Genomic DNA, 25706 nt, shown 5'->3' on the forward strand with positions numbered 1-25706 from the left:
GTTGGGCTGCACTAGTCAATCTAAATCTGATCGTGGTAGGGGATCGATAGATCTGAGATGAATCAGACATAGAAATGCTCACACACGACTAGTTTGATTTGATTATTACTTGATTGTGCAACTATGGGAGGTCCTCGGCGTCCGAATTTTGGTGCCGCAGCTTAGCTCGAGTGCATCCTAGTTGGTCTTCTGACGCGTCCTGTTGGTGGCGGCTGTCCGGGCATACCCTCCGCAAGTGGTGGCGGCGAGGCACCGACGAGTAGAAAGCAAGGATGGGCCGGGTGCAGGAGGAAGAAGGTGGTGGGCCTAAAAGATATACTCCCTCCGTCCGGAAATACTTGTCATCAAAATGAATAATGTATCTAGACATATTTTAGTTCTAGATACATCTCTTTTTATCCATTTTGATGACAAGTATTTTCGGACGGAGGGAGTATAATATACTTCCTCCGTCCCGAATTACTTGTCGTAGAAATGGATGTATCTAGAGCTAAAAATATGTCTAGATACATCCATTCTTGTGACAAGTAATTTGGGACAGAGGGAGTACTATGAAAATATATTATTTGTACACTAGGAAAATGGGTAGTACTAAAAGATATATATATATATATATATATATATATATATATATATATAAGATTTTAAAGCAAAACATATATACTTATAAAAACTTTCTATGCACAATATTTACAAACTTCCAAAAATTCCTAGTCCGTCGGGTAGACAACTAGTGTAGTCTTCCAAAGTGGAAATCACGCGCTCGCAGAGAAACAGGCATTCAAGCCCTGCCATTTCTGTCTTTCGCTTCCCCCTCTCCTCGTACAAAGGCCGAAAACCCACCGGCAGGGTAGGTGTAGCCACCCAGCCGCCGCACTTGGCCCCCAAAAACCTTAGCAAGAGAGGCTGAATCGTATGGGGCGGAAAAAGAGGAGGGAGTTAAAGATGGTGACGAAGTTGAAGGGAGTGACGCCGCGGGCGCAGGAGCAGCGCGGCACGGCCCCGGAGCTCGTCGCCGTGCCGGAGGTGAGTGGAGCACGTCTTGCCTGGCTGCTAGCTATAGGTCGTCGACGGAGCTCTTTGCTGTTATTTGTTGCGCCCCCTGGTAAATCTGAATCCGATCTGATCGTGGTATAGGGAGGCGCATCTCGCATGCACATACGGGTAAGGGATCGATCGGAAGGGACAGATGTGGGGATTTCGCCGCCGCGGTTTTTCTTGACTGCGCCCTAGTTGGTCGTATCCGCCTTCGTTGAGTTGAGGGTGGCGAGCGGTAAGTGTAGGAAGCGTGGGGACACGTCGGGTGCAGGACGAAGAAGATGGTGGGTGGCGTTGCTCATGCCGTCATGCGCTGGGGACGAATCGGGCGTGAACCCAAGCAGCTATGGCTGGACGAATCGGGGTAAGATTCTGCTCGATCGCTAGCTAGCTAGCTTGCATCTGGTTAATTTTCCCTCTGGTACTCGCACCAAGATCAAGCGACTTCCAAGCAACAAATCGACCAAAACTGATTCTGTAGTAGTAGTGTAGTACTAATCGCCCCACCGCTAGATGTGATAGATTTTTTCCTTTCTAGGATTGATGCGTCCCAGATGTGATAGATTTTTTCCTTTTTTAGGAATGAGATGTGATAGTTTTTCCAAAACGCTATAAAAGGTTCGATTTGCCACGGTAAAAAATCTGACATCTGATTTGTAGTGGGATCCTAGTCTTTTGAGGGGTCAAAATGTGATAGTTTAGGGGGTCGTTAAAATGATGTGTTGTGTTAATTGTGTAGTGGTCGGTCTTGATGCGCATTGAAGGCCCAACCCAGAACATATGCTCTTTTCTTGTGTGCATGGGGATTGCTCCCGCTTCAAAATGAAAATAAAAAAAATGTTAGCTAGGCGATGGAGATGGTGGCAGCGGCGAAGCCTAGTCTCACCCCCATGCGGCAGTAGAGAAGGCGCATCGCATCGGAGGATGGCCGGAGCCGATGAGAAGCATGGGCGCACGCAGGCATACGTCAGGGCGACGGTACAAAACAGGGCCTAGGGATACAGTATAGGCAACCACAACAAGCACAAACCCCTCCCTTCTTAGTTCGTGTAACTGTCTTTTTAATAACTACGATATGCAGTAATTTTTATTTTGCTATGTCAAACTGTACTTGTTCATTCCCTGAAAAAAAAACTATACTTATTCATATACTTGCAGAAATAGGAGAGGCCATCTCGGCCATACTATTTCTTAAATGATGCAAGCATAAGAATGTACAACTGAAATGTTTAACTATTTTCTGCTTGAGTAGTTGTTAAAAATTATCTGTTGGTTGCATCTACCTACGATATAGCGATCATAGCATTTTTTTTGGTGACCAAATAGCGACCATAAGTTAGGCAAGTCTTGTTTTTTTGAGTGTGGGAAGTCCTGGCTAATATTGTTGGCTTTTGATGGCTTGATCAATTCACCAGAGAGCAGCAACATACATACGTGCAAGCTAGCTAGCTAGCAGTCACCTAGATTGATGAACAGTGGCCAAGCACATGCACAGATACTTCAGTTACGCTACTAGAATCTGGTTTTGTCCCGAGTTATTCTAGTAGTGCCTTATTATCTCTCTCTCTCTCCATTTTAGGTTGTTGCACTATTCATTTTTGTTTTTCCTATGCACTTGATATTATTGTGAGTAACATAGACCTAGGTCATTTGAATAAATGGTTGTTGTATCAGGCACCACGTGTTGATGTTGAAATGAAGGATGGTGCATTGGAACGCCAAATCATGGGAGCGCCTAAGTCAGGTTGCGATTGCAAGACAGCTTGTTTTCCCTATTATTGGTTATTGGTCCTCCAACTTTCTAACATATGTGTTCTTAATTTCATTGAAGGTGGCGTGGCTGAGAATAGCAATGATCAGATTCGTGATTCCGTGGTAGAGATTAAGAAAATACGGGATTCTATTGTATGTTATATGTCTTCTCTTTTGTTTCAGGAAAAAAAATGATGCTTGTTTTTCTTATATTTTGTTCTAGTTGAGAATCTTATGTAAATTCATCCCCTCTTTGTTTCAGCTTCGTAAGGAATTCATACTTCAAGATGGAAGTGCTCAATGTGATATGGACATTCATAAAATTAAGATGGACATTCAGAAAATTAAGACTGGTATTCTACCATTTTACACATCTAAACATCGTTAGATTGATAATCACTTCTAGAATTGTCACTGTTTTGTGGCAAACATTGTGGGCATGTTTTGCTGGGAGCCATATATTTCCCAAAGTTCTGTGTTAAACTGTCATATTCCTCACTTTAAACTGTGGACAAATCGTCTGTTAGAAGTGTGGCATATTTTGGCAAGAAGTTATTTCTATATGAGTTCATAGTTTAAAATCGTCGGCGAGCAGAAATTGCGGCAGGTATTTGGCCACGATGAGTAAGGAAGGAATGCCGCATTCTCCGGCAATTTCCCATGCCATGCAGATCGCGCAGCCGTTTCAGATTCGTGATAGCGCCGCTATTGCGGCAGCGTCGTCCATGATTTTAATCTATGTATGAGTTCAACATTTCCATTACTCACCATGTTTAAACCTTATGCAGAAAAGAAGATGACAAAAGAAGTGTTGTCAACAATGGAGAAATATAAGGAACCTAGCTCAAATATAATGAAAGTTGCCAATCTAACTTTCTCTGGCGATGATGGGAAAACCAAGAGCACTAAGAGAATGGAATTGAAATTTAAGGAGGCACTCGCACAACGCGATAAATGCATGGTAAGAAACTTCGCGCTGAACTGATGCATTAAAATTTTAAATGCCATCTGTACCTTTGACACTTGTCAATGCAGGAGCTTAATGATATCTGCTGTGATTGCGATTGGATGGCCCCTAGATACACAGTACTACCTTCACTAGCAGATGGTATCTCTAAATACCTTTACTCTTATCTCTTTAATTTTCCAAATGGACACGCATTGAGTTCTTGGACCATATAGGCACAATAATAAGAATTTCATTGAAATTGGTCTTGTGCCACGTACTTTCTGATTAGCGTTTGTTGAATCCAATCCGTATAGCACCCCTTGGGCTAAAGAGTTTTCAAAAGGTCATATCTATAAACCACTTGTCTATGCTCTATTCAAGTGTTAGGTTTATTAAACATCACAGTTCGGTCCATGGTTACCAAAGACATGTGTCGCGCCGTTGTCGGATCTATTAGAGATCACCTCTACTCATTTCATTGCATTCCACTTGTCAAGAACTGAATAGGTTTCCAGCTAGCAAAAACTAGAACTGCTGTTTGATTTAGTTCACTCTGTACGTTCGGTTTACAGGGTTCGGTTTATACGTTTTTTTCGGTTTGTACATTATTAATACTTTGGTAAATATGGTATGAAATTTAGATACGGTTCGGTTTCAATATATACCAAATTATTTTGGTATGGTTTCGGTATATACCATAAAACCAAAGTTGACGCGAATTTGAAAATGACATATAATAGTTTGCAAATTTGTGACTCAAAACACATATCTTTTTTATACAAAGAGTATATAACTATATGCGACTGTATATGCATGCATGGTTTGGATGGTTATGGACATGCATAGCATTCTTATTAAGAGAAATATGATTCGTTACAAGAAAATTGGATGCGCTTAACATGAAATCTAGTTTATGTACAAAAAAGGACTACTCTATGGTTGTTCTCCCCAAGAAATATACATATTTTTTTTACTTCGGTTTATTCGGTAAACCATACGGTTTTTTGGTATATACCATAAAAACCAGAATTCAAAACGATATAAAAAGTTCATACCATACCGAAATCATAAACCATAAAAAATGGTTCGGTTTGGTTTACTTTCGGTTCGGTTTTAAAATGCACAGGGTGAGATTTAGTGTCACATTGTTTTCTGAGCACTTATCCACCAGTTACTCTCCTATCTTTTCAGGAATGCACGTCGGCGAAGTGCGTTTGAAATGCCCTGATTTTGAGTTGAGCATCACTAGCGATCCTTGTCCAACCCCACATGATGCGAGGTGCTCTGCAGCTGCCAATATGATATTGGAGCTTGGCAAGAAGGTGGAGGACAAAGAACATCATGCTAACTGATGCAAAGTTGCTAGCTGGGAACTAGCAGGCTGGGGCCAATATTACCAAAGAGTGAAATAAATCAACTTAGCTATTTGTTGTTGTGATGTATGAACGACTTAATGATTTGTGTTGTGCGAGTTTGTACTGTATTGCATTGTGGCACATGTGTGCCAACCATGTGCTCAAACGAATTATTTTTACCATTATTTTATTGAATTTTTCTTTGTTTTGGGAACTCATTCAAACTTGCTTTTGGGCGGAAATTCAATTATGTGCATATGATTGGGTTGCATTTTCCCAAAATTATAGCACCTTTTTGGAAGGTTGCTTATTGTTCTAATTTAGAAATTGTATTCCTGTTTACTTGCTAGGTTTTGCGAGTGAGGCATTTTGGAGCTTGAATTTTTCTAAATATTAAAAACCATAGTTCAAAGTCTGAAAAAGTCATAGATTTTTATACATATATTCATATGAATGCATTCTACAAGTGTAAAACGTTTCATGATGAAATACGTTAACATTTGAGCCACACAAAATGGAAAATTTGTGAATTTTCAATAATGAACAATGTATGTACTGTTCATAGCTATCAAAGTTATGAATTTGGTTTTTGGTAGTTCACATGTTAACATATATCACCATTAAACTTTGCATACACGTAGACTATACCAATATAAACATGTGGAGTTATTTTAAAAAAATTGGAAGTCCAAATTGTGAATTTTGATCTTTTCAAATAAAAAGACAAACAAGCTCAATACAGCCCCAGCTCTGAAATGAACTTCCGAGGTTTTGCATCCTTTCTCGTTAACAGTGAAGTACACCAATATTTGTTATATCTATCCAAATATGTTATTCCCACTGGCTGTGGGAGCTCTCTAAGGTGGGCCAGAAAATTTCCTATTGTTTATTTAATAGAGTATAACCATATTACTATATTAGTGGTGAAATGGCCGAGCAGGAGCACTATAGACAAACCACCTTAACGATGATGACCATATGAGTATGTGAACTATCCTAAAAAAATATAAGTATGTGAATTATTAATTGTAATCATAGATTAAAATCGCGGGAGAAACGATTTCGCGACGGCCTCTCCCAGCAGCTATAGTGGCAGCCATAGCGTTTGACAAGAAACTAATCTCCAATTTGGCGGTTGTGGAGTTCTGCATGAGTTACCACTTGCTTATATTTTTATCCTTTCATAATTCAAACTGACTCTTTTCCTTCTCTGTGGTGAAATTCCAACTAACCCTCCAGGTATATTTTCCCCTCAGGCATCACAAGAGATGGCTTGCTGAGAAAATAGGACCAGATGCTGCAAATAGTGAACATGACTTTACAAGGAAGATACTTGCTATGGATGCTAAAAACTACCATGCTTGGTCCCATAGGCAGGTATGCAGTATCTCCTTTTGATGTTCAGTACAAGTTGGATGTTTGTATCCTTTAAGCTTATTACTTCTCGCTTGGCTGTTGTACTAGGAAATTGTAGTACCAAGAGAATATTGGTTATAATAATGTAATTGATTTGCTATAATTGCTGCAGTGGGTTCTTCAAGCATTGGGTGGATGGGAGAGTGAACTGCAGTACTGCAACCAGCTTCTTGAGGAAGATATTGTTGGGGAACGTTGCAGAAAATTAAAAATTTTCCTACGGTTTCACCAAGATCCATCTATGAGTTCATCTAAGCAACGAGTCAAGGGAGAGAGTTTGCATCTACATACCACTTGTAGATCGCGTGCGGAAGCTTGCAAGGTGATGATGTAGTCGTACTCGACGTGATTCGAATCACCGATGACCAAGTGCTGAACGGACAGCACCTCCGCGTTCAACACACGTACGGGACGGGAGACGTCTCCTCCTTCTTGATCCAGCAAGGGGGAAGGAGAGGTTGAGGAAGACAGCTCCACCGGCAGCACGACGGCGTGGTGATGGTGGAGAGGCAGTACTCCGACAGGGCTTCGCCAAGCACACAACGGAGGAGGAGAGGTGTTGGGGAGGGGAGGGCTGCGCCTTGGAGGGTGGTACGGCTGCCCTCCCCTCACCCCTCTATTTATAGGGGGAAGGGAGAAGGGGGCCGGCCCCCTAGAACCCATCTAGGGGGGGTGCGGCGGCCTAGGGGAGAGGGGAGAGGGTGGCTTGCCCCCCAAGCCAAGGGGGCGCCCCCTCTAGGGTTCCCCCCCTCAACCCTAGGCGCATGGGCCCAAGGGAGGGGGTGCGGCCAGCCCACCAGGGGCTGGCTCCCTGCCCCACGCAGCCCATGTGGCCCCCCCGGGAGGGGTGGCCCCTCCCGGTGGACCCCCGTGTTGGGTTTCGTAGTAATTTCAAAAATTTTCCTACGCACACGCAAGATCATGTGATGCATAGCAACGAGGGGAAGAGTATTGCCTACGTACCCTACGCAGACCGACTGCGGAAGCGATGACACGACGTAGAGGAAGTAGTCGTACGTCTTCACGATCCAACCGATCAAGCACCGAAACTACGGCACCTCCGAGTTCGAGCACACGTTCAGCTCGATGACGATCCCCGGACTCCGATCCAGCAAAGTGTCGGGGAAGAGTTCCGTCAGCACGACGGCGTGGTGACGATCTTGATGAACTACAGCAGCAGGGCTTCGCCTAAACTCCGCTACAGTATTATCGAGGAATATGGTGGCAGGGGGCACCGCACACGGCTAAGGAATCGATCATGTGGATCAACTTGTGTCAACTTGTGTGTTTAGAGGTGCCCCTGCCTCAGTATATAAAGGAGCCAAGGGGGGGAGGAGGCGCCGGCCAGGAGGAGGTGGCGCAGGAGGAGTCCTACTCCTACCGGGAGTAGGACTCCCCTCCAATCCTATTCCAACTAGGAATCCCCAAAGGGGGAAAGAGGAGAAGGGTGGCCGGCCACCTCTCCTAGTCCTAATAGGACTAGGGGAAGGGGGGAGGCGCGCAGCCCCCTTGGGCTGCCCCTTTCTCCTTTCCACTAAGGCCCATGAAGGCCCATATGGCTCCCGGGGGGTTCCGGTAACCTCCCGGTAACCCGGTAAAATCCCGATTTCACCCGGAACACTTCCGATGTCCAAACATAGGCTTCCAATATATCAATCTTTACGTCTCGACCATTTCGAGACTCCTCGTCATGTCCGTGATCACATCCGGGACTCCGAACAACCTTCGGTACATCAAAATGCATAAACTCATAATATAACTGTCATCGTAACCTTAAGCGTGCGGACCCTACGGGTTCGAGAACAATGTAGACATGACCGAGACACGTCTCTGGTCAATAACCAATAGCGGGACCTGGATGCCCATATTGGCTCCTACATATTCTACGAAGATCTTTATCGGTCAGACCGCATAACAACATACATTGTTCCCTTTGTCATCGGTATGTTACTTGCCCGAGATTCGATCGTCGGTATCCAATACCTAGTTCAATCTCGTTACCGGCAAGTCTCTTTACTCGTTCCGTAATACATCATCTCACAACTAACATATTAGTTGCAGTGCTTGCAAGGCTTATGTGATGTGCATTACCGAGAGGGCCCTGAGATACCTCTCCGACAATCGGAGTGACAAATCCTAATCTCGAAATACGCCAACCCAACATCTACCTTTGGAGACACCTGTAATGCTCCTTTATAATCACCCAGTTACGTTGTGACGTTTGGTAGTACCCAAAGTGTTCCTCCGGTAAACGGGAGTTGCATAATCTCATAGTCATAGGAACATGTATAAGTCATGAAGAAAGCAATAGCAACATACTAAACGATCAGGTGCTAAGCTAATGGAATGGGTCATGTCAATCAGATCATTCAACTAATGATGTGACCTCGTTAATCAAATAACAACTCATTGTTCATGGTTAGGAAACATAACCATCTTTGATTAACGAGCTAGTCAAGTAGAGGCATACTAGTGACACTTTGTTTGTCTATGTATTCACACATGTATTATGTTTCCGGTTAATACAATTCTAGCATGAATAATAAACATTTATCATGAAATAAGGAAATAAATAATAACTTTATTATTGCCTCTAGGGCATATTTCCTTCAGTCTCCCACTTGCACTAGAGTCAATAATCTAGTTCACATTGTCATGTGATTTAACACCAATATTCATATCTGTATATGATTAACACCCATAGTTCACATCATCATGTGACCAACACCCAAAGGGTTTACTAGAGTCAATAATCTAGTTCACATCGCTATGTGATTAACATCCAAAGAGTACTAAGGTGTGATCATGTTTTGCTCGTGAGAGAAGCTTAGTCAACGGGTCTGTCACATTCAGAGCCGTATGTATTTTGCAAATATTCTATGTCTATAATGCTCTGTGCGGAGCTACTCTAGCTAATTGCTCCTACTTTCAATATGTATCCAGATTGAGACTTAGAGTCATCTGGATCAGTGTCAAACTTGCATCGGCGTAACCCTTTACGACGAACCTTTTTCCATAATCGAGAAACATATCCTTATTCCACTAAGGACAATTTTGACCGCTCTCCAGTGATCTTCTCCTAGATCACTATTGTACTCCCTTGCCAAACTCAGTGGTATGGCATACAATAGATCTGGTATACAGCATGGCATACTTTATAGAACCTATGACTGAGGCATAGGGAATGACTTTCATTCTCTTTCTATTTTCTGCCGTGGTCGGGCTTTGAGTCTTACTCAACTTAACACCTTGCAACACAGGCAAGAACTCCTTCTTTGACTGTTCCATTTTGAACTATTTCAAAAATTTATCAAGGTATGTATTCATTGAAAAAATCTTATCAAGCGTCTTCATCTATCTATATAGATCTTGATGCTCAATGTGTAAGCAGCTTCACCAAGGTCTTTCTTTGAAAAACTTTTATTCAAGTATCCTTTCATGCTTTGCAGAATAATTCTACATTATTTCCGATCAACAATATGTCATTCACATATACTTATCAGAAATGTTGTAGTGCTCCCACTCACTTTCTTGTAAATACAGGCTTCACCGTAAGTCCATATAAAACTATATGCTTTGATCAACTTATCAAAGCGTATATTCCAACTCCGAGATGCTTGCACCAGTCCATAGATGGATCGCTGGAGCTTGCACATTTTGTTAGCACCTTTAGGATTGACAAAACCTTCTAGTTGCATCATATACAACTCTTCTTCCAGAAATCTATTCAGGAATGCAGTTTTGACATCCATCTACCAAATTTCATAATCATAAAATGCGGCAATTGCTAACATGATTCGGACGGACTTAAGCATCGCTACGGGTGAGAATGTCTCATCGTAGTCAATCCCTTGAACTTGTCAAAAACCTTTTGCGACAAGTCGAGCTTTGTAGACAGTAACATTACCATCAGCGTCAGTCTTCTTCTTAAAGATCCATTTATTCTTAATGACTCACCGATCATCGGGCAAGTCAATCAAAGTCAACACTTTGTTCTCATACATGGATCATATCTCAGATTTCATGGCCTCAAGCCATTTCGTGGAATCTGGGCTCATCATTGCTTCCTCATAGTTCGTAGGTTCATCATGGTCTAGTAACATGACTTCCAGAACATGATTACCGTACCACTCTGGTGCGGATCTTACTCTGGAAGACCTACGAGGTTTGGTAGTAACTTGATCTGAAGTTTGATGATCATCATCATTAACTTCCTAACTTATTGGTGTAGGAATCACTGGAACTGATTTCTGTGATGAACTACTTTCCAATAAGGGAGAAGGTATAATTACCTCATCAAGTTCTACTCTCCTCCCACTCACTTCTTTCGAGAGAAACTCCTTCTCTGGAAAGGATCCATTTTAGCAACGAATATCTTGCCTCCAGATCTGTGATAGAAGGTGTACCCAACAATTTCCTTTGGGTATTCTATGAAGACGCACTTCTCCGATTTGGGTTCGAGCTTATCAGGATGAAACTTTTCCACATAAGCATCGCAGCCCCAATCTTTAAGAAACGACAACTTGGGTTTCTTGCTAAACCATAGTTCATATAGTGTCGTCTCAACGGATTTAGATGGTGCCCTTTTAACGTGAATGCATCTGTCTTTAATGCATAACCCCAAAATGATAGTGGTAGATCGGTAAGAGACATCATAGATCGCACCATATCTAATAAAGTACGGTTATGACGTTCGGACACACCATTACATTGTGGTGTTCCAGGTGGCGTGAGTTTGTGAAACTATTCCACATTGTTTTAATTGAAGACCAAACTCGTAACTCAAATATTTGTCTCCGCGATCAGATCGTAGAAACTTTATTTTCTTGTCACGATGATTTTCCACTTCACTCTGAAATTCTTTGAACTTTTCAAATGTTTCAGACTTATGTTTCATCAAGTAGATATACCCATATCTGCTCAAATCATCTATGAAGTTCAGAAAATAACGATACTTGCCGTGAGCCTTAACACTCATCGGACCGCATACATCAGTATGTATTATTTCCAATAAGTCAGTTGCTCGCTCCGGAGAACGGAGTCTTAGTCATCTTGCCCATGAGGCATGGTTCGCAAGCATCAAGTGATTCATAATCAAGTGATTCCGAAAATCCATCTTTATGGAGTATCTTCATGCGCTTTACACCGATATGACCCAAACGGCTGTGCCACAAATAAGTTGCACTATCATTATTAACTTTGCATCTTTTGGTTTCAATATTATGAATATGTGTATCACTACGATCGAGATCCAATGAACCTTTTTCATTGTGTGTGTAACCATATAAGGTTTTATTCATGTAAACAGAACAACATTTTATTCTCTTACTTAAATGAATTACCGTATTGCAATAAACATGATCAAATCATATTCATGTTCAACGCCAACACCAAATAACACTTATTTAGTTTCAACACTAATCCCGAAAGTATAGGGAGTGCGCGATGATCATATCAATCTTGGAACTACTTCCAACACTCATCGTCACTTCCCCTTCAACTAGTCTTTGTTTATTCTGCAACTCCCGTTTCGAGTTTACTAATCTTAGCAACTGAACTAGTATCAAATACTGAGGGGTTGCTATAAACACTAGTAAAGTACACATCAATAACATGTATATCAAATATACTTATGTTCATTTTGCCATCCTTATTATCTGCCAATCACTTGGGGTAGTTCCGCTTCCAGTGACCAGTCCCTTTGCAGTAGAAACACTTAGTCTCAGGCTTAGGACCAGACTTGGGCTTCTTCACTTTGAGCAGCAACTTGCTTGCTGTTCTTCTTGAAGTTCCCCTTCTTCCCTCTGCCCTTTTCTTGAAACTAGTGGTCTTTTCAATCATCAACACTTGATGCTCTTTCTTGATTTTTACCTTCGTTGATTTCAATATCACGAAGAGCTCAGGAATCATTTTCGTCATCCCTTGCATACTATAGTTCATCACGAAGTTCAGTAACATAGTGATGGTGACTTGAGAATTCTGTCAATCACTATCTTATCTGGAAGATTAACTCCCACTTGATTCAAGCGATTGAAGTACTCAGACAATCTGAGCACATGCTCACTAGTTGAGCGATTCTCCGCTATCTTTTAGCTATAGAACTTGTTGGAGATTTCATATCTCTCAACTCGGGTATTTGCTTGAAATACTAACTTCAAATACTGGAACATCTCATATGGTCCATGATGTTCAAAACATCTTTGAAGTCCCGATTCTAAGCCATAAAGCATGGTGCACATAACTATCCAGTAGTCATCATATTGAGCTAGCCAAACGTTCATAACGTTTGCATTTGCTCCTGCAATAGGTCCGTCACCTAGCGGTGCATCAAGGACATAATTCTTCTGTGCAGCAATGAGGATAAACCTCAGATCACGGATCCAATCCGCATCTTTGCTACTAACATCTTTCAACACAATTTTCTCTAGGAACATATCAGAATAAACATATGAAAGCAACAACGCGAGCTATTGATCTACAACATAGATATGCTAATACTATCAGGACTAAGTTCATGATAAATTAAAGTTCAATTAATCATATTACTAAAGAACTCCCACTTAGATAGACATCCCTCTAATCCTCTAAGTGATCACGTGATCCAAATCAACTAAACCATGACCGATCATCACGTGAGATGGAGTAGTTTTCAGTGGTGAACATCGTTATGTTGATCATATCTACTATATGATTCACGCTCGACCTTTCGGTCTCCGTGTTCCGAGGCCATATCTGCATATGCTAGGCTCGTCAAGTTTAACCTGAGTATTCTGCGTGTGCAAAAACTGGCTTGCACCCGTTGTAGATGGACGTAGAGCTTATCACACCCGATCATCACGTGGTGTCTGGGCACGACGAACTTTGGCAACGGTGCATACTCAGGGAGAACACTTCTTGATAATTTAGTGAGAGATCATCTTATAATGCTACCGTCAATCAAAGCAAGATAAGATGCATAAAAAGATAAACATCACATGCAATCAATATAAGTGATATGATATGGCCATCATCATCTTGTGCTTGTGATCTCCATCTCCGAAGCACCGTCATGATCACCATCGTCACCGGCGCGACACCTTGATCTCCATCGTAGCATCGTTGTCGTCTCGCCAATCTTATGCTTCCACGACTATCACTACCGTTTAGTAATAAAGTAAAGCATTACATCGCGATTGCATTGCATACAATAAAGCGACAACCATATGGCTCCAGCCAGTTGCCGATAACTCGGTTACAAAACATGATCATCTCATACAATAAAATTCAGCATCATGCCTTGACCATATCACATCACAACATGCCCTGCAAAAACAAGTTAGACGTCCTCTACTTTGTTGTTGCATGTTTTACGTGGCTGCTACGGGCTTAAGTAAGAACCAATCTCACCTACGCATCAAAACCACAACGATAGTTTGTCAAATAGACTCCGTTTTAACCTTCTCAAGGACCGGGCGTAGCCATACTCGGTTCAACTAAAGTTGGAGAGGCAGTCGCCCGCAAGCCATCTCTGTGCAAAGCACGTCGAGGGAACCGGTCTCGCGTAAGCGTACGCGTAAGGTTGGTCCGGGTCGTCTCATCCAACAATACCGCCGAACCAAAGTATGACATGCTGGTAGGCAGTATGACTTGTATCGTCCACAACTTACTTGTGTTCTACTCGTGCATATAACATCAACATCAATAACCTAGGCTCGGATGCCACTGTTGGGTTTCGTAGTAATTTCAAAAATTTTCCTACGCACACGCAAGATCATGTGATGCATAGCAACGAGGGGAAGAGTATTGCCTACGTACCCTACGCAGACCGACTGCGGAAGCGATGACACGACGTAGAGGAAGTAGTCGTACGTCTTCACGATCCAACCGATCAAGCACCGAAACTACGGCACCTCCGAGTTCGAGCACACGTTCAGCTCGATGACGATCCCCGGACTCCGATCCAGCAAAGTGTCGGGGAAGAGTTCCGTCAGCACGACGGCGTGGTGACGATCTTGATGAACTACAGCAGCAGGGCTTCGCCTAAACTCCGCTACAGTATTATCGAGGAATATGGTGGCAGGGGGCACCGCACACGGCTAAGGAATCGATCACGTGGATCAACTTGTGTCAACTTGTGTGTTTAGAGGTGCCCCTGCCTCAGTATATAAAGGAGCCAAGGGGGGGAGGAGGCGCCGGCCAGGAGGAGGTGGCGCAGGAGGAGTCCTACTCCTACCGGGAGTAGGACTCCCCTCCAATCCTATTCCAACTAGGAATCCCCAAAGGGGGAAAGAGGAGAAGGGTGGCCGGCCACCTCTCCTAGTCCTAATAGGACTAGGGGAAGGGGGGAGGCGCGCAGCCCCCTTGGGCTGCCCCTTTCTCCTTTCCACTAAGGCCCATGAAGGCCCATATGGCTCCCGGGGGGTTCCGGTAACCTCCCGGTAACCCGGTAAAATCCCGATTTCACCCGGAACACTTCCGATGTCCAAACATAGGCTTCCAATATATCAATCTTTACGTCTCGACCATTTCGAGACTCCTCGTCATGTCCGTGATCACATCCGGGACTCCGAACAACCTTCGGTACATCAAAATGCATAAACTCATAATATAACTGTCATCGTAACCTTAAGCGTGCGGACCCTACGGGTTCGAGAACAATGTAGACATGACCGAGACACGTCTCTGGTCAATAACCAATAGCGGGACCTGGATGCCCATATTGGCTCCTACATATTCTACGAAGATCTTTATCGGTCAGACCGCATAACAACATACGTTGTTCCCTTTGTCATCGGTATGTTACTTGCCCGAGATTCGATCGTCGGTATCCAATACCTAGTTCAATCTCGTTACCGGCAAGTCTCTTTACTCGTTCCGTAATACATCATCTCACAACTAACATATTAGTTGTAATGCTTGCAAGGCTTATGTGATGTGTATTACCGAGAGGGCCCAGAGATACCTCTCCAACAATTGGAGTGACAAATCCTAATCTCGAAATACGCCAACCCAACATCGACCATTGGAGACACCTGTAGTACTCCTTTATAATCACCCAGTTACGTTGTGACGTTTGGTAGTACCCAAAGTATTCCTCCGGTAAACGGGAGTTGCATAATCTCATAGTCATAGGAACATGTATAAGTCATGAAGAAAGCAATAGCAACATACTAAACGATCAGGTGCTAAGCTAATGGAATGGGTCATGTCAATCAGATCATTCAACTAATGATGTGACCTCGTTAATCAAATAACAACTCATTGTTCATGGTTAGGAAACATAACCATCTTTGATTAACGAGCTAGTCAAGTAGAGGCATACTAGTGACACTTTGTTTGTCTATGTATTCACACATGTATTATGTTTCCGGTTAATACAATTCTAGCATGAATAATAAACATTTATCATGAAATAAGGAAATAAATAATAACTTTATTATTGCCTCTAGGGCATATTTCCTTCACCCCGGAACCCTTCCGGTGGCCCCGGTACAATACCGGTATGACCCCGAAACTTCCCGGTGTCTGTTTGACAACTTCCCATATATAAATCTTTACCTCCGGATCCTTCCGGATCTCCTCGTGACGTCCAGGATCCCATCCGGGACTCCGAACAACATTCGGTAGTCACATACTAGTCTTCCTAATAACCCTAGCGTCACCGAACCTTAAGTGTGTAGACCCTACGGGTTCGGGAGACATGCAGACATGACCGAGACGCTCTCAGTCAATAACCAATAGCGGGATCTGGATACCCATGATGGCTCCCACATGCTCCTCGATGTTGTCATCGGATGAACCACGATGTCGAGGATTCGATCAAACCCTGTATGCAATCCCCTTTGTCAATCGGTACGTTACTTGCCCGAGACTCGATCGTCGGTATCCCAATACCTTGTTCAGTCTCGTTACCGGCAAGTCACTTTACTCGTACCGTAATGCATGATCCCGTGTCCAACACCTTGGTCACATTGAGCTCATTATGATGATGCATTACCGAGTGGGCCCAGAGATACCTCTCCGTCATACGGAGTGACAAATCCCAGTCTCGATCCGTGTCAACCCAACAGCTACTTTCGGAGATACCTGTAATGCACCTTTATAGTCACCCAGTTACGTTGTGACGTTTGATACACCCAAGGCACTCTTACGGTATCCGGGAGTTACACGATCTCATGGTCGAAGGAAGAGATACTTGACACTAGCAAAGCTCTAGCAAAATGAACTACACGATCTTTTATGCTATGCTTAGGATTGGGTCTTGTCCATCACATCATTCTCCTAATGATGTGATCCCGTTATCAATGACATCCAATGTCCATAGTCAGGAAACCATGACTATCTGTTGATCACAACGAGCTGGTCAACTAGAGGCTCACCAGGGACATATTGTGGTCTAAGTATTCACACGTGTATTACGATTTCCGGATAATACAGTTATAGCATGAATAAAAGACATTTATCATGAACATTGAAATATAATAATACTTTTATTATTGCCTCTAGGGCATATTTCCAACAGTCTCCCACTTGCACTAGAGTCACCAATCTAGTTACATTGTGATGAATCGAACACCCATAGAGTTCTGGTGTTGATCATGTTTTGCACGCGAGAGAGGTTTAGTCAGCGGATCTGCGACATTCAGATCCGTGTGCACTTTGCAAATCTCTATATCTCCATCTTGAACATTTTCACGGATAGAGTTGAAACGACGCTTGATGTGCCTGGTCTTCTTGTGAAACCTGGGCTCCTTGGCGAGGGCAATAGCTCCAGTGTTGTCACAGAAGAGTTTGATCGGCCCCGACGCATTGGGTATGACTCCTAGGTCGGTGATGAACTCCTTCACCCAGATCGCTTCATGCGCTGCCTCCGAGGCTGCCATGTACTCCGCTTCACACGTAGATCCCGCCACGACGCTCTGCTTGCAGCTGCACCAGCTTACTGCTCCACCATTCAACATATACACGTATCCGGTTTGTGACTTAGAGTCATCCAGATCTGAGTCGAAGCTAGCGTCGACGTAACCCTTTACGATGAGCTCTTCGTCTCTTCCGTAAACGAGAAACATGTCCTTCGTCCTTTTCAGGTACTTCAGGATATTCTTGACCGCTGTCCAGTGTTCCTTGCCGGGATTACTTTGGTATCTTGCTACCAAACTTACGGCAAGGTTTACATCGGGTCTGGTACACAGCATGGCATACATAATAGATCCTATGGCTGAAGCATAGGGGATGACACTCATCTCTTCTTTATCTTTTGCCGTGGTCGGTGACTGAGCCGAGCTCAATCTCACACCTTGTAACATAGGCAAGAACCCCTTCTTGGATTGATCCATTTTGAACCTCTTCAAAATCTTATCAAGGTATGTGCTTTGTGAAAGACCTATGAGGCGTCTCGATCTATCTCTATAGATCTTGATGCCTAATATATAAGCAGCTTCTCCAAGGTCCTTCATTGAAAAACACTTATTCAAGTAGGCCTTAATGCTGTCCAGAAATTCTATATTATTTCCCATCAAGAGTATGTCATCTACATATAATATGAGAAATGCTACAGAGCTCCCACTCACTTTCTTGTAAACGCAGGCTTCTCCATAAGTCTGCATAAACCCAAACGCTTTGATCATCTCATCAAAGCGAATGTTCCAACTCCGAGATGCTTGCACCAGTCCATAAATGGATCGCTGGAGCTTGCATACTTTGTTAGCGTTCCGAGGATCGACAAAACCTTCCAGCTGCATCATATACAGTTCTTCCTTAAGATTCCCATTAAGGAATGCCGTTTTGACGTCCATTTGCCATATCTCATAATCATAGTATGCGGCAATTGCTAACATGATTCGGACGGACTTCAGCTTCGCTACGGGAGAGAAAGTCTCGTCGTAGTCAATCCCTTGAACTTGTCGATAACCCTGAGCGACAAGTCGAGCCTTATAGATTGTAACATTACCATCCGCGTCCGTCTTCTTCTTAAAGATCCATTTGTTTTCTATCGCTCGCCGATCATCGGGCAAGTTTGTCAAAGTCCATACTTTGTTTTCATACATGGATTCTATCTCGGATTTCATGGCTTCAAGCCATTTGTTGGAATCCGGGCCCGCCATCGCTTCTTCATAGTTCAAAGGTTCATTGTTGTCTAACAACATGATTTCCAGGACAGGGTTGCCGTACCACTCTGGTGCGGAACGTGTCCTTGTGGACCTACGAAGTTCAGCAGTAACTTGATCCGAAGTACCTTGATCATCATCATTGTTTTCCTCTTCAGTCGGTGTGGGCATCACAGGAACGGTTTCCTGCGCTGCGCCACTTTCCCGCTCAAGAGGTAGTACTTCATCGAGTTCTACTTTCCTCCCACTTACTTCTTTCGAGAGAAACTCTTTTTCCAGAAAGCATCCGTTCTTGGCAACAAAGATCTTGCCTTCGGATCTTAAGTAGAAGGTATACCCGACAGTTTCCTTAGGGTATCCTATGAATACGCATTTTTTCGACTTGGGTTCGAGCTTTTCAGGTTGAAGTTTCTTGACATAAGCATCGCATCCCCAAAACTTTTAGAAACGACAGCTTAGGTTTCTTTCCAAACCATAATTCATACGGTGTCGTCTCAACGGATTTAGACGGTGCCCTATTTAAAGTGAATGTAGCTGTCTCTAGAGCGTATCCCCAAAATGATAGCGGTAAATCGGTATGAGACATCATAGACCGCACCATATCCAATAGGGTGCGATTACGACGTTCGGACACACCGTTTCGCTGAGGTGTTCCAGGCGGCGTGAGCTGTGAAACGATTCCACATTTCCTTAAGTGTGTACCAAATTCGTGACTTAAGTATTCTCCTCCACGATCTGATCATAAGAATTTTATCTTTCGGTCACGTTGATTCTCTACCTCATTCTGAAATCCTTGAACTTTTCAAAGGTCTCAGACTTGTGTTTCATTAAGTAGACATACCCATATCTACTCAAGTCATCTGTGAGAGTGAGAACATAACGATATCCTCCGCGAGCCTCAACGCTCATTGGACCGCACACATCGGTATGTATAATTTCCAACAAGTTGGTTGCTCGCTCGATTGTTCCGGAGAACAGAGTCTTGGTCATTTTGCCCAAAAGGCATGGTTCGCACGTGTCAAACGATTCATAATCAAGAGACTCTAAAAGTCCATCGGCATGGAGCTTCTTCATGCGCTTGACACCAATGTGACCAAGGCGGCAGTGCCACAAGTATGTGGGACTATCGTTATCAACTTTAAATCTTTTGGCATCTACACTATGAACATGTGTAATATTACGCTCGAGATTCATTAAGAATAAACCATTGACCATCGGAGCATGACCATAAAACATATCTCTCATATAAATCGAACAACCATTATTCTCAGACTTAAATGAGTAGCCATCTCGTATTAAACGAGATCCAGATACAATGTTCATGCTCAAACTTGGCACTAAATAACAATTATTAAGGTTCAAAACTAATCCCGTAGGTAAATGTAGAGGCAGCGTGCCGACGGCGATCACATCGACTCTGGAACCATTCCCGACGCGCATCGTCACCTCGTCCTTCGCCAGTCTCCGTTTATTCCGCAGCTCCTGTTGTGAGTTACAAATATGAGCAACGACACCGGTATCAAATACCCAGGAGTTACTACGAGTACTGGTAATGTACACATCAATCACATGTATATCAAATATACCTTTGGTGTTGCCGGCCTTCTTATCCGCTAAGTATTTGGGGCAGTTCCGCTTCTAGTGACCCTTCCCCTTGCAATAAAAGCACTCAGTCTCAGGCTTGGGTCCATTCTTTGACTTCTTCCCGGTAACTGGCTTACCAGGCGCGGCAACATCTTTGCCGTCCTTCTTGAAGTTCTTCTTACCCTTGCCCTTCTTGAACTTAGTGGTCTTATTGACCATCAACACTTGATGTTCTTTCTTGATTTCAACCTCTGCTGACTTCAGCATCGAGAACACTTCAGGAATGGTCTTTTCCATCCCCTGCATGTTGTAGTTCATCACAAAGCTCTTGTAGCTTGGTGGGAGCGACTGGAGGATTCTGTCAATGACCGCCTCATCTGGGAGGTTAATGTTCAGCTGGGTCATACGGCTGTGCAACCCAGACATCTTCAGGATGTGCTCACTGACAGAACTGTTTTCCTCCATCTTACAACTGTAGAACTTGTCGGAGACGTCATATCTCTCGACCCGGGCATGAGCTTGAAAAACTAGTTTCAGCTCTTCGAACATCTCATATGCTCCGTGGTGTTCAAAACGCTTTTGGAACCCCGGTTCTAAGCTGTAAAGCATGCCGCACTGAACGAGGGAGTAATCATCAGCACGAGACTGCCAAGCATTCATAATGTCTTGGTTCTCTGGGACGGGAGCGTCACCTAGCGGTCCTTCTAGGACATATTGTTTCCTGGAAGCTATGAGGATGATCCTCAGGTTCCGGACCCAGTCCGTATAGTTGCTGCCATCATCTTTCAGCTTGGTTTTCTCTAGGAACGCGTTGAAGTTCATGTTGACATTAGCGTTGGCCATTGATCTACAAGACATATTTGCAAAGGTTTTAGACTAAGTTCATGATAATAAAGTTCTAATCAAATTATGAACTCCCACTTAGATTAGACATCCCTCTAGTCATCTAAGTGTTACACGATCCGAGTCGACTAGCCCGTGTCCGATCATCACGTGAGACGGACTAGTCATCGTCGGTGAACATTCTCATGTTGATCGTATCTTCCATACGATTCGTGTTCGACCTTTCGGTCTCCGTGTTCCGAGGCCATGTCTGCACATGCTAGGCTCGTCAAGTGAACCCTAAGTGTTTTTGCTGTGTAAAACTGTCTTACACCCGTTGTATGTGAACGTAAGAATCCATCACACCCGATCATCACGTGGTGCTTAGAAGCGACGAACTGTAGCAATGGTGCACAGTTAGGGGAGAACACTTCTTGAAATTTTATAAGGGATCATCTTATTTACTACCGTCGTCCTAAGTAAACAAGATGCATAATACACAATAAACATCACATGCAATTATATAGTTGTGACATGATATGGCCAATATCATATAGCTCCATTGATCTTCATCTTCGGGGCTCCATGATCATCTTGTCACCGGCTTGACACCATGATCTCCATCATCATGATCTCCATCATCGTGTCTTCATGAAGTTGTCACGCCAACGACTACTTCTACTTCTATGACTAACGTTTAGCAATAAAGTAAAGTAGTTTACATGGCGTTATTCAATGACACGCAGGTCATACAAAAAATAAAGACAACTCCTATGGCTCCTGCCGGTTGTCATACTCCTCGACATGCAAGTCGTGAATCCTATTACAAAGAACATGATCTCATACATCACAATTCATCATTCATCACAACTTCTGGCCATATCACATCACATGATCAATCGCTGCAAAAACAAGTTAGACGTCCTCTAATTGTTGTTGCATCTTTTACGTGGCTGCAATTGGGTTCTAGCAAGAACGTTTTCTTACCTACGAATCACCACAACGTGATTTTGTCAACTTCTATTTACCCTTCATAAGGGCCCTGTTCATCGATTCCGCTCCAACTAAAGTGGGAGAGACAGACACCCGCCAGCCACCTTATGCAACTAGTGCATGTTAGTCGGTGGAACCGGTCTCACGTAAGCGTACGTGTAAGGTTGGTCCGGGCCGCTTCATCCCACAATACCGTTGAGCAAGAAAAGACTAGTAGAGGCAAGTAAGATGACAAAATCCACGCCCACAACAAAATTGTGTTCTACTCGTGCAAAGAGAACTACGCATAGACCTAGCTCATGATGCCACTGTTGGGGAACGTTGTAGAAAACTAAAAATTTTCCTACGGTTTCACCAAGATCCATCTATGAGTTCATCTAATCAACGAGTCAAGGGAGAGAGTTTGCATCTACATACCACTTGTAGATCGCGTGCGGAAGCTTGCAAGGTGATGATGTAGTCGTACTCGACGTGATTCGAATCACCGATGACCAAGTGCTGAACAGACAGCACCTCCGCGTTCAACACACGTACGGGACGGGAGACGTCTCCTCCTTCTTGATCCAGCAAGGGGGAAGGAGAGGTTGATGAAGACAGCTCCACCGGCAGCACGACGACGTGGTGATGGTGGAGAGGCAGTACTCCGACAGGGCTTCGCCAAGCACACAACGGAGGAGGAGAGGTATTGGGGAGGGGAGGGCTGCGCCTTGGAGGGTGGTACGGCTGCCCTCCCCTCACCCCTCTATTTATAGGGGGAAGGGAGAGGGGGCCGGCCCCCTAGAACCCATCTAGGGGGGGTGCGGCGGCCTAGGGGAGAGGGGAGAGGGTGGCTTGCCCCCCAAGCCAAGGGGGCGCCCCCTCTAGGGTTCCCCCCCTCAACCCTAGGCGCATGGGCCCAAGGGAGGGGGTGCGGCCAGCCCACCAGGGGCTGGCTCCCTGCCCCACGCAGCCCATGTGGCCCCCCCCGGGAGGGGTGGCCCCTCCCGGTGGACCCCCGGAACCCTTCCGGTGGCCCCGGTACAATACCGGTATGACCCCGAAACTTCCCGGTGTCTGTTTGACAACTTCCCATATATAAATCTTTACCTCCGGATCCTTCCGGATCTCCTCGTGACGTCCAGGATCCCATCCGGGACTCCGAACAACATTCGGTAGTCACATACTAGTCTTCCTAATAACCCTAGCGTCACCGAACCTTAAGTGTGTAGACCCTACGGGTTCGGGAGACATGCAGACATGACCGAGACGCTCTCAGTCAATAACCAACAGCGGGATCTGGATACCCATGATGGCTCCCACATGCTCCTCGATGTTGTCATCGGATGAACCACGATGTCGAGGATTCGATCAAACCCTGTATGCAATCCCCTTTGTCAATCGGTACGTTACTTGCCGGAGACTCGATCGTCGGTATCCCAATACCTTGTTCAGTCTCGTTATCGGCAAGTCACTTTACTCGTACCGTAATGCATGATCCCGTGTCCAACACCTTGGTCACATTGAGCTCATTATGATGATGCATTACCGAGTGGGCCCAGAGATACCTCTCCGTCATACGGAGTGACAAATCCCAGTCTCGATCCGTGTCAACCCAACAACTACTTTCGGAGATACCTGTAATGCACCTTTATAGTCACCCAGTTACGTTGTGACGTTTGATACACCCAAGGCACTCTTACGGTATCCGGGAGTTACACGATCTCATGGTCGAAGGAAGAGATACTTGACACTGGCAAAGCTCTAGCAAAACGAACTACACGATCTTTTATGCTATGCTTAGGATTGGGTCTTGTCCATCACATCATTCTCCTAATGATGTGATCCCGTTATCAATGACATCCAATGTCCATAGTCAGGAAACCATGACTATCTGTTGATCACAACGAGCTGGTCAACTAGAGGCTCACCAGGGACATATTGTGGTCTAAGTATTCACACGTGTATTACGATTTCCGGATAATACAATTATAGCATGAATAAAAGACATTTATCATGAACATTGAAATATAATAATACTTTTATTATTGCCTCTAGGGCATATTTCCAACAGATATCTTCAATAACTCAGCTTGGAATCAGGTCATTTGCTTGTCCTTCTTTGGATGCTTTCTTGTGTGTTTATGATATGACATTTCACTTCAGATTCTTCACCATCGTAGAGTTTCATGGATCATCGTGCCTTAATTTCATCAAAACAGCCTCGCAATCTCCATTCTTGTTCTTGATTTATTAACTTTTTATTGATCTTGGTTTTACCTCGTAACCAACTTCTTCCTTGCGAGTGCCTTTTTCTACCGATGAGGAATTAAGGCCAAATATTCATAATTATACTGAAGTATGTTTTTTTTGTTGTTGCAACAGAGATACCTTGTGGTAACACGATCACCAATTCTTGGGGGCCTTGCGGCAATGCGCGACTCAGAAATAGATTACACAGTTGAGGCCATTATGGTGAACCCTTAGAATGAAAGCCCCTGGAGATACCTCAGAGGTTTATATAAGGATGATAACAATTTGCTGGTGGCTCCTAATCGCATTTCTGATGCTTGCCTCAAGGTCCTGAATAAGGACTAGACATGTGTATTTGCTTTGAGCTTCCTGCTTGATCTTCTTCGCATGGGTTTGTAGCCTTCAGATGATCTTAAAGGAACCATTGAAGCAATGGAGAACTCTGATCCTGAAACGGGACATGCTGATATTGCAGTAGCTGTCTGCTCAATTCTGCAGAAATGTGATCCCCTGCAGATAAACTACTGGTCATGGTACCAGACCACTCTTTCTTCTTAGACATTTGAAAATTCAGCTGAAGATAGTTTTAGCAGCATGATGTAAACTCAATCGAAGGGGTTGACGCAGTGTATGAAAAACCTTTCCTGTGATCTTGGCGCGGAGCAAAATTTGTACTGATTTTACCGGGAAAAATCAATCAATGACAGCATGCCCAACAATGTCTTGTGTGAATATGTTAGTGCCTGATATTCACATGTTAGCAGAATGAGAATAAACAACCAAACTCCAATGAGCAGATTGTTACAGTAACGGCCACTGGTGGTGTGAAAATCCTGAAATCTGCTTCAGTCACTTTGCCTTGTTTACAGTTGAGTCTGTTGTTGTGATCTGTACCTAATGCATGTACACGATCATCAAATTATTAGTTTTTGTACCAATGTGTGCTCGATGTAATCATCCTGTATTCCCTCCTTCCAAAATACGAGTAATATATATTAGTTTTGTCTTAATTTGAACTTACATCAACACCTACAATACCCAATCAGTATCAGTAGATGCACCTGTTTTTGTAGTGTATTTATTTGGTATTGTAAGTGCTTGTATTTCTCTTTTTTTTGCCGAACTTTTATGATTGACTTAAAGACAACTAATACGACTTATATTTGGGACGGCGGAATCATGCTCTGCACATGTTTTTAGTCATGTACTCACACATTATTGTCAGTTTATATTTTGTTTCCCTATGTTTTAGACACATTTATTTGAACTTGTTTGGGTGGTGGGTTCCATTTTCCCAAGTTTATAGCACCTTTTTGGTTTGTTTTGTTAATTTAATGACGGATTTTTCCTTGTCTCACTAGGTTTTCTGGCTCTTATCATTGACTACACCATATACTTCCTCCTTTTCTTTTTTACTATGCATATTAGATTTCTCTAAAGTTAAATTCGTAAAGTTCGTCCAAATTTAAATTAAAAAATATC

The 25706-nt window shown here is 43.6% G+C and overlaps 1 protein-coding gene and 1 pseudogene across 1 annotated transcript; both read left to right on the forward strand.

Annotated features, from left to right (window-relative positions):
- Positions 1–880: 880 nt before the first annotated feature.
- Positions 881–5312, forward strand: LOC123116547 (uncharacterized). The gene is made up of 7 exons (XM_044537492.1): positions 881–1026; positions 2713–2782; positions 2870–2943; positions 3053–3143; positions 3579–3751; positions 3826–3898; positions 4931–5312. The coding sequence occupies exons 1-7, from the start codon at positions 916–918 to the stop codon at positions 5089–5091; spliced, it is 753 nt and encodes a 250-aa protein (XP_044393427.1). The 5' UTR covers positions 881–915; the 3' UTR covers positions 5092–5312.
- A 321-nt stretch (positions 5313–5633) lies between these two features.
- Positions 5634–24943, forward strand: LOC123114909 (protein farnesyltransferase/geranylgeranyltransferase type-1 subunit alpha-like; annotated as a pseudogene).
- Positions 24944–25706: the final 763 nt, after the last annotated feature.

This window comes from Triticum aestivum, chromosome 5B (assembly GCF_018294505.1).
Source record: "Triticum aestivum cultivar Chinese Spring chromosome 5B, IWGSC CS RefSeq v2.1, whole genome shotgun sequence".
Classification (NCBI taxonomy): Eukaryota; Viridiplantae; Streptophyta; class Magnoliopsida; order Poales; family Poaceae; genus Triticum; species Triticum aestivum.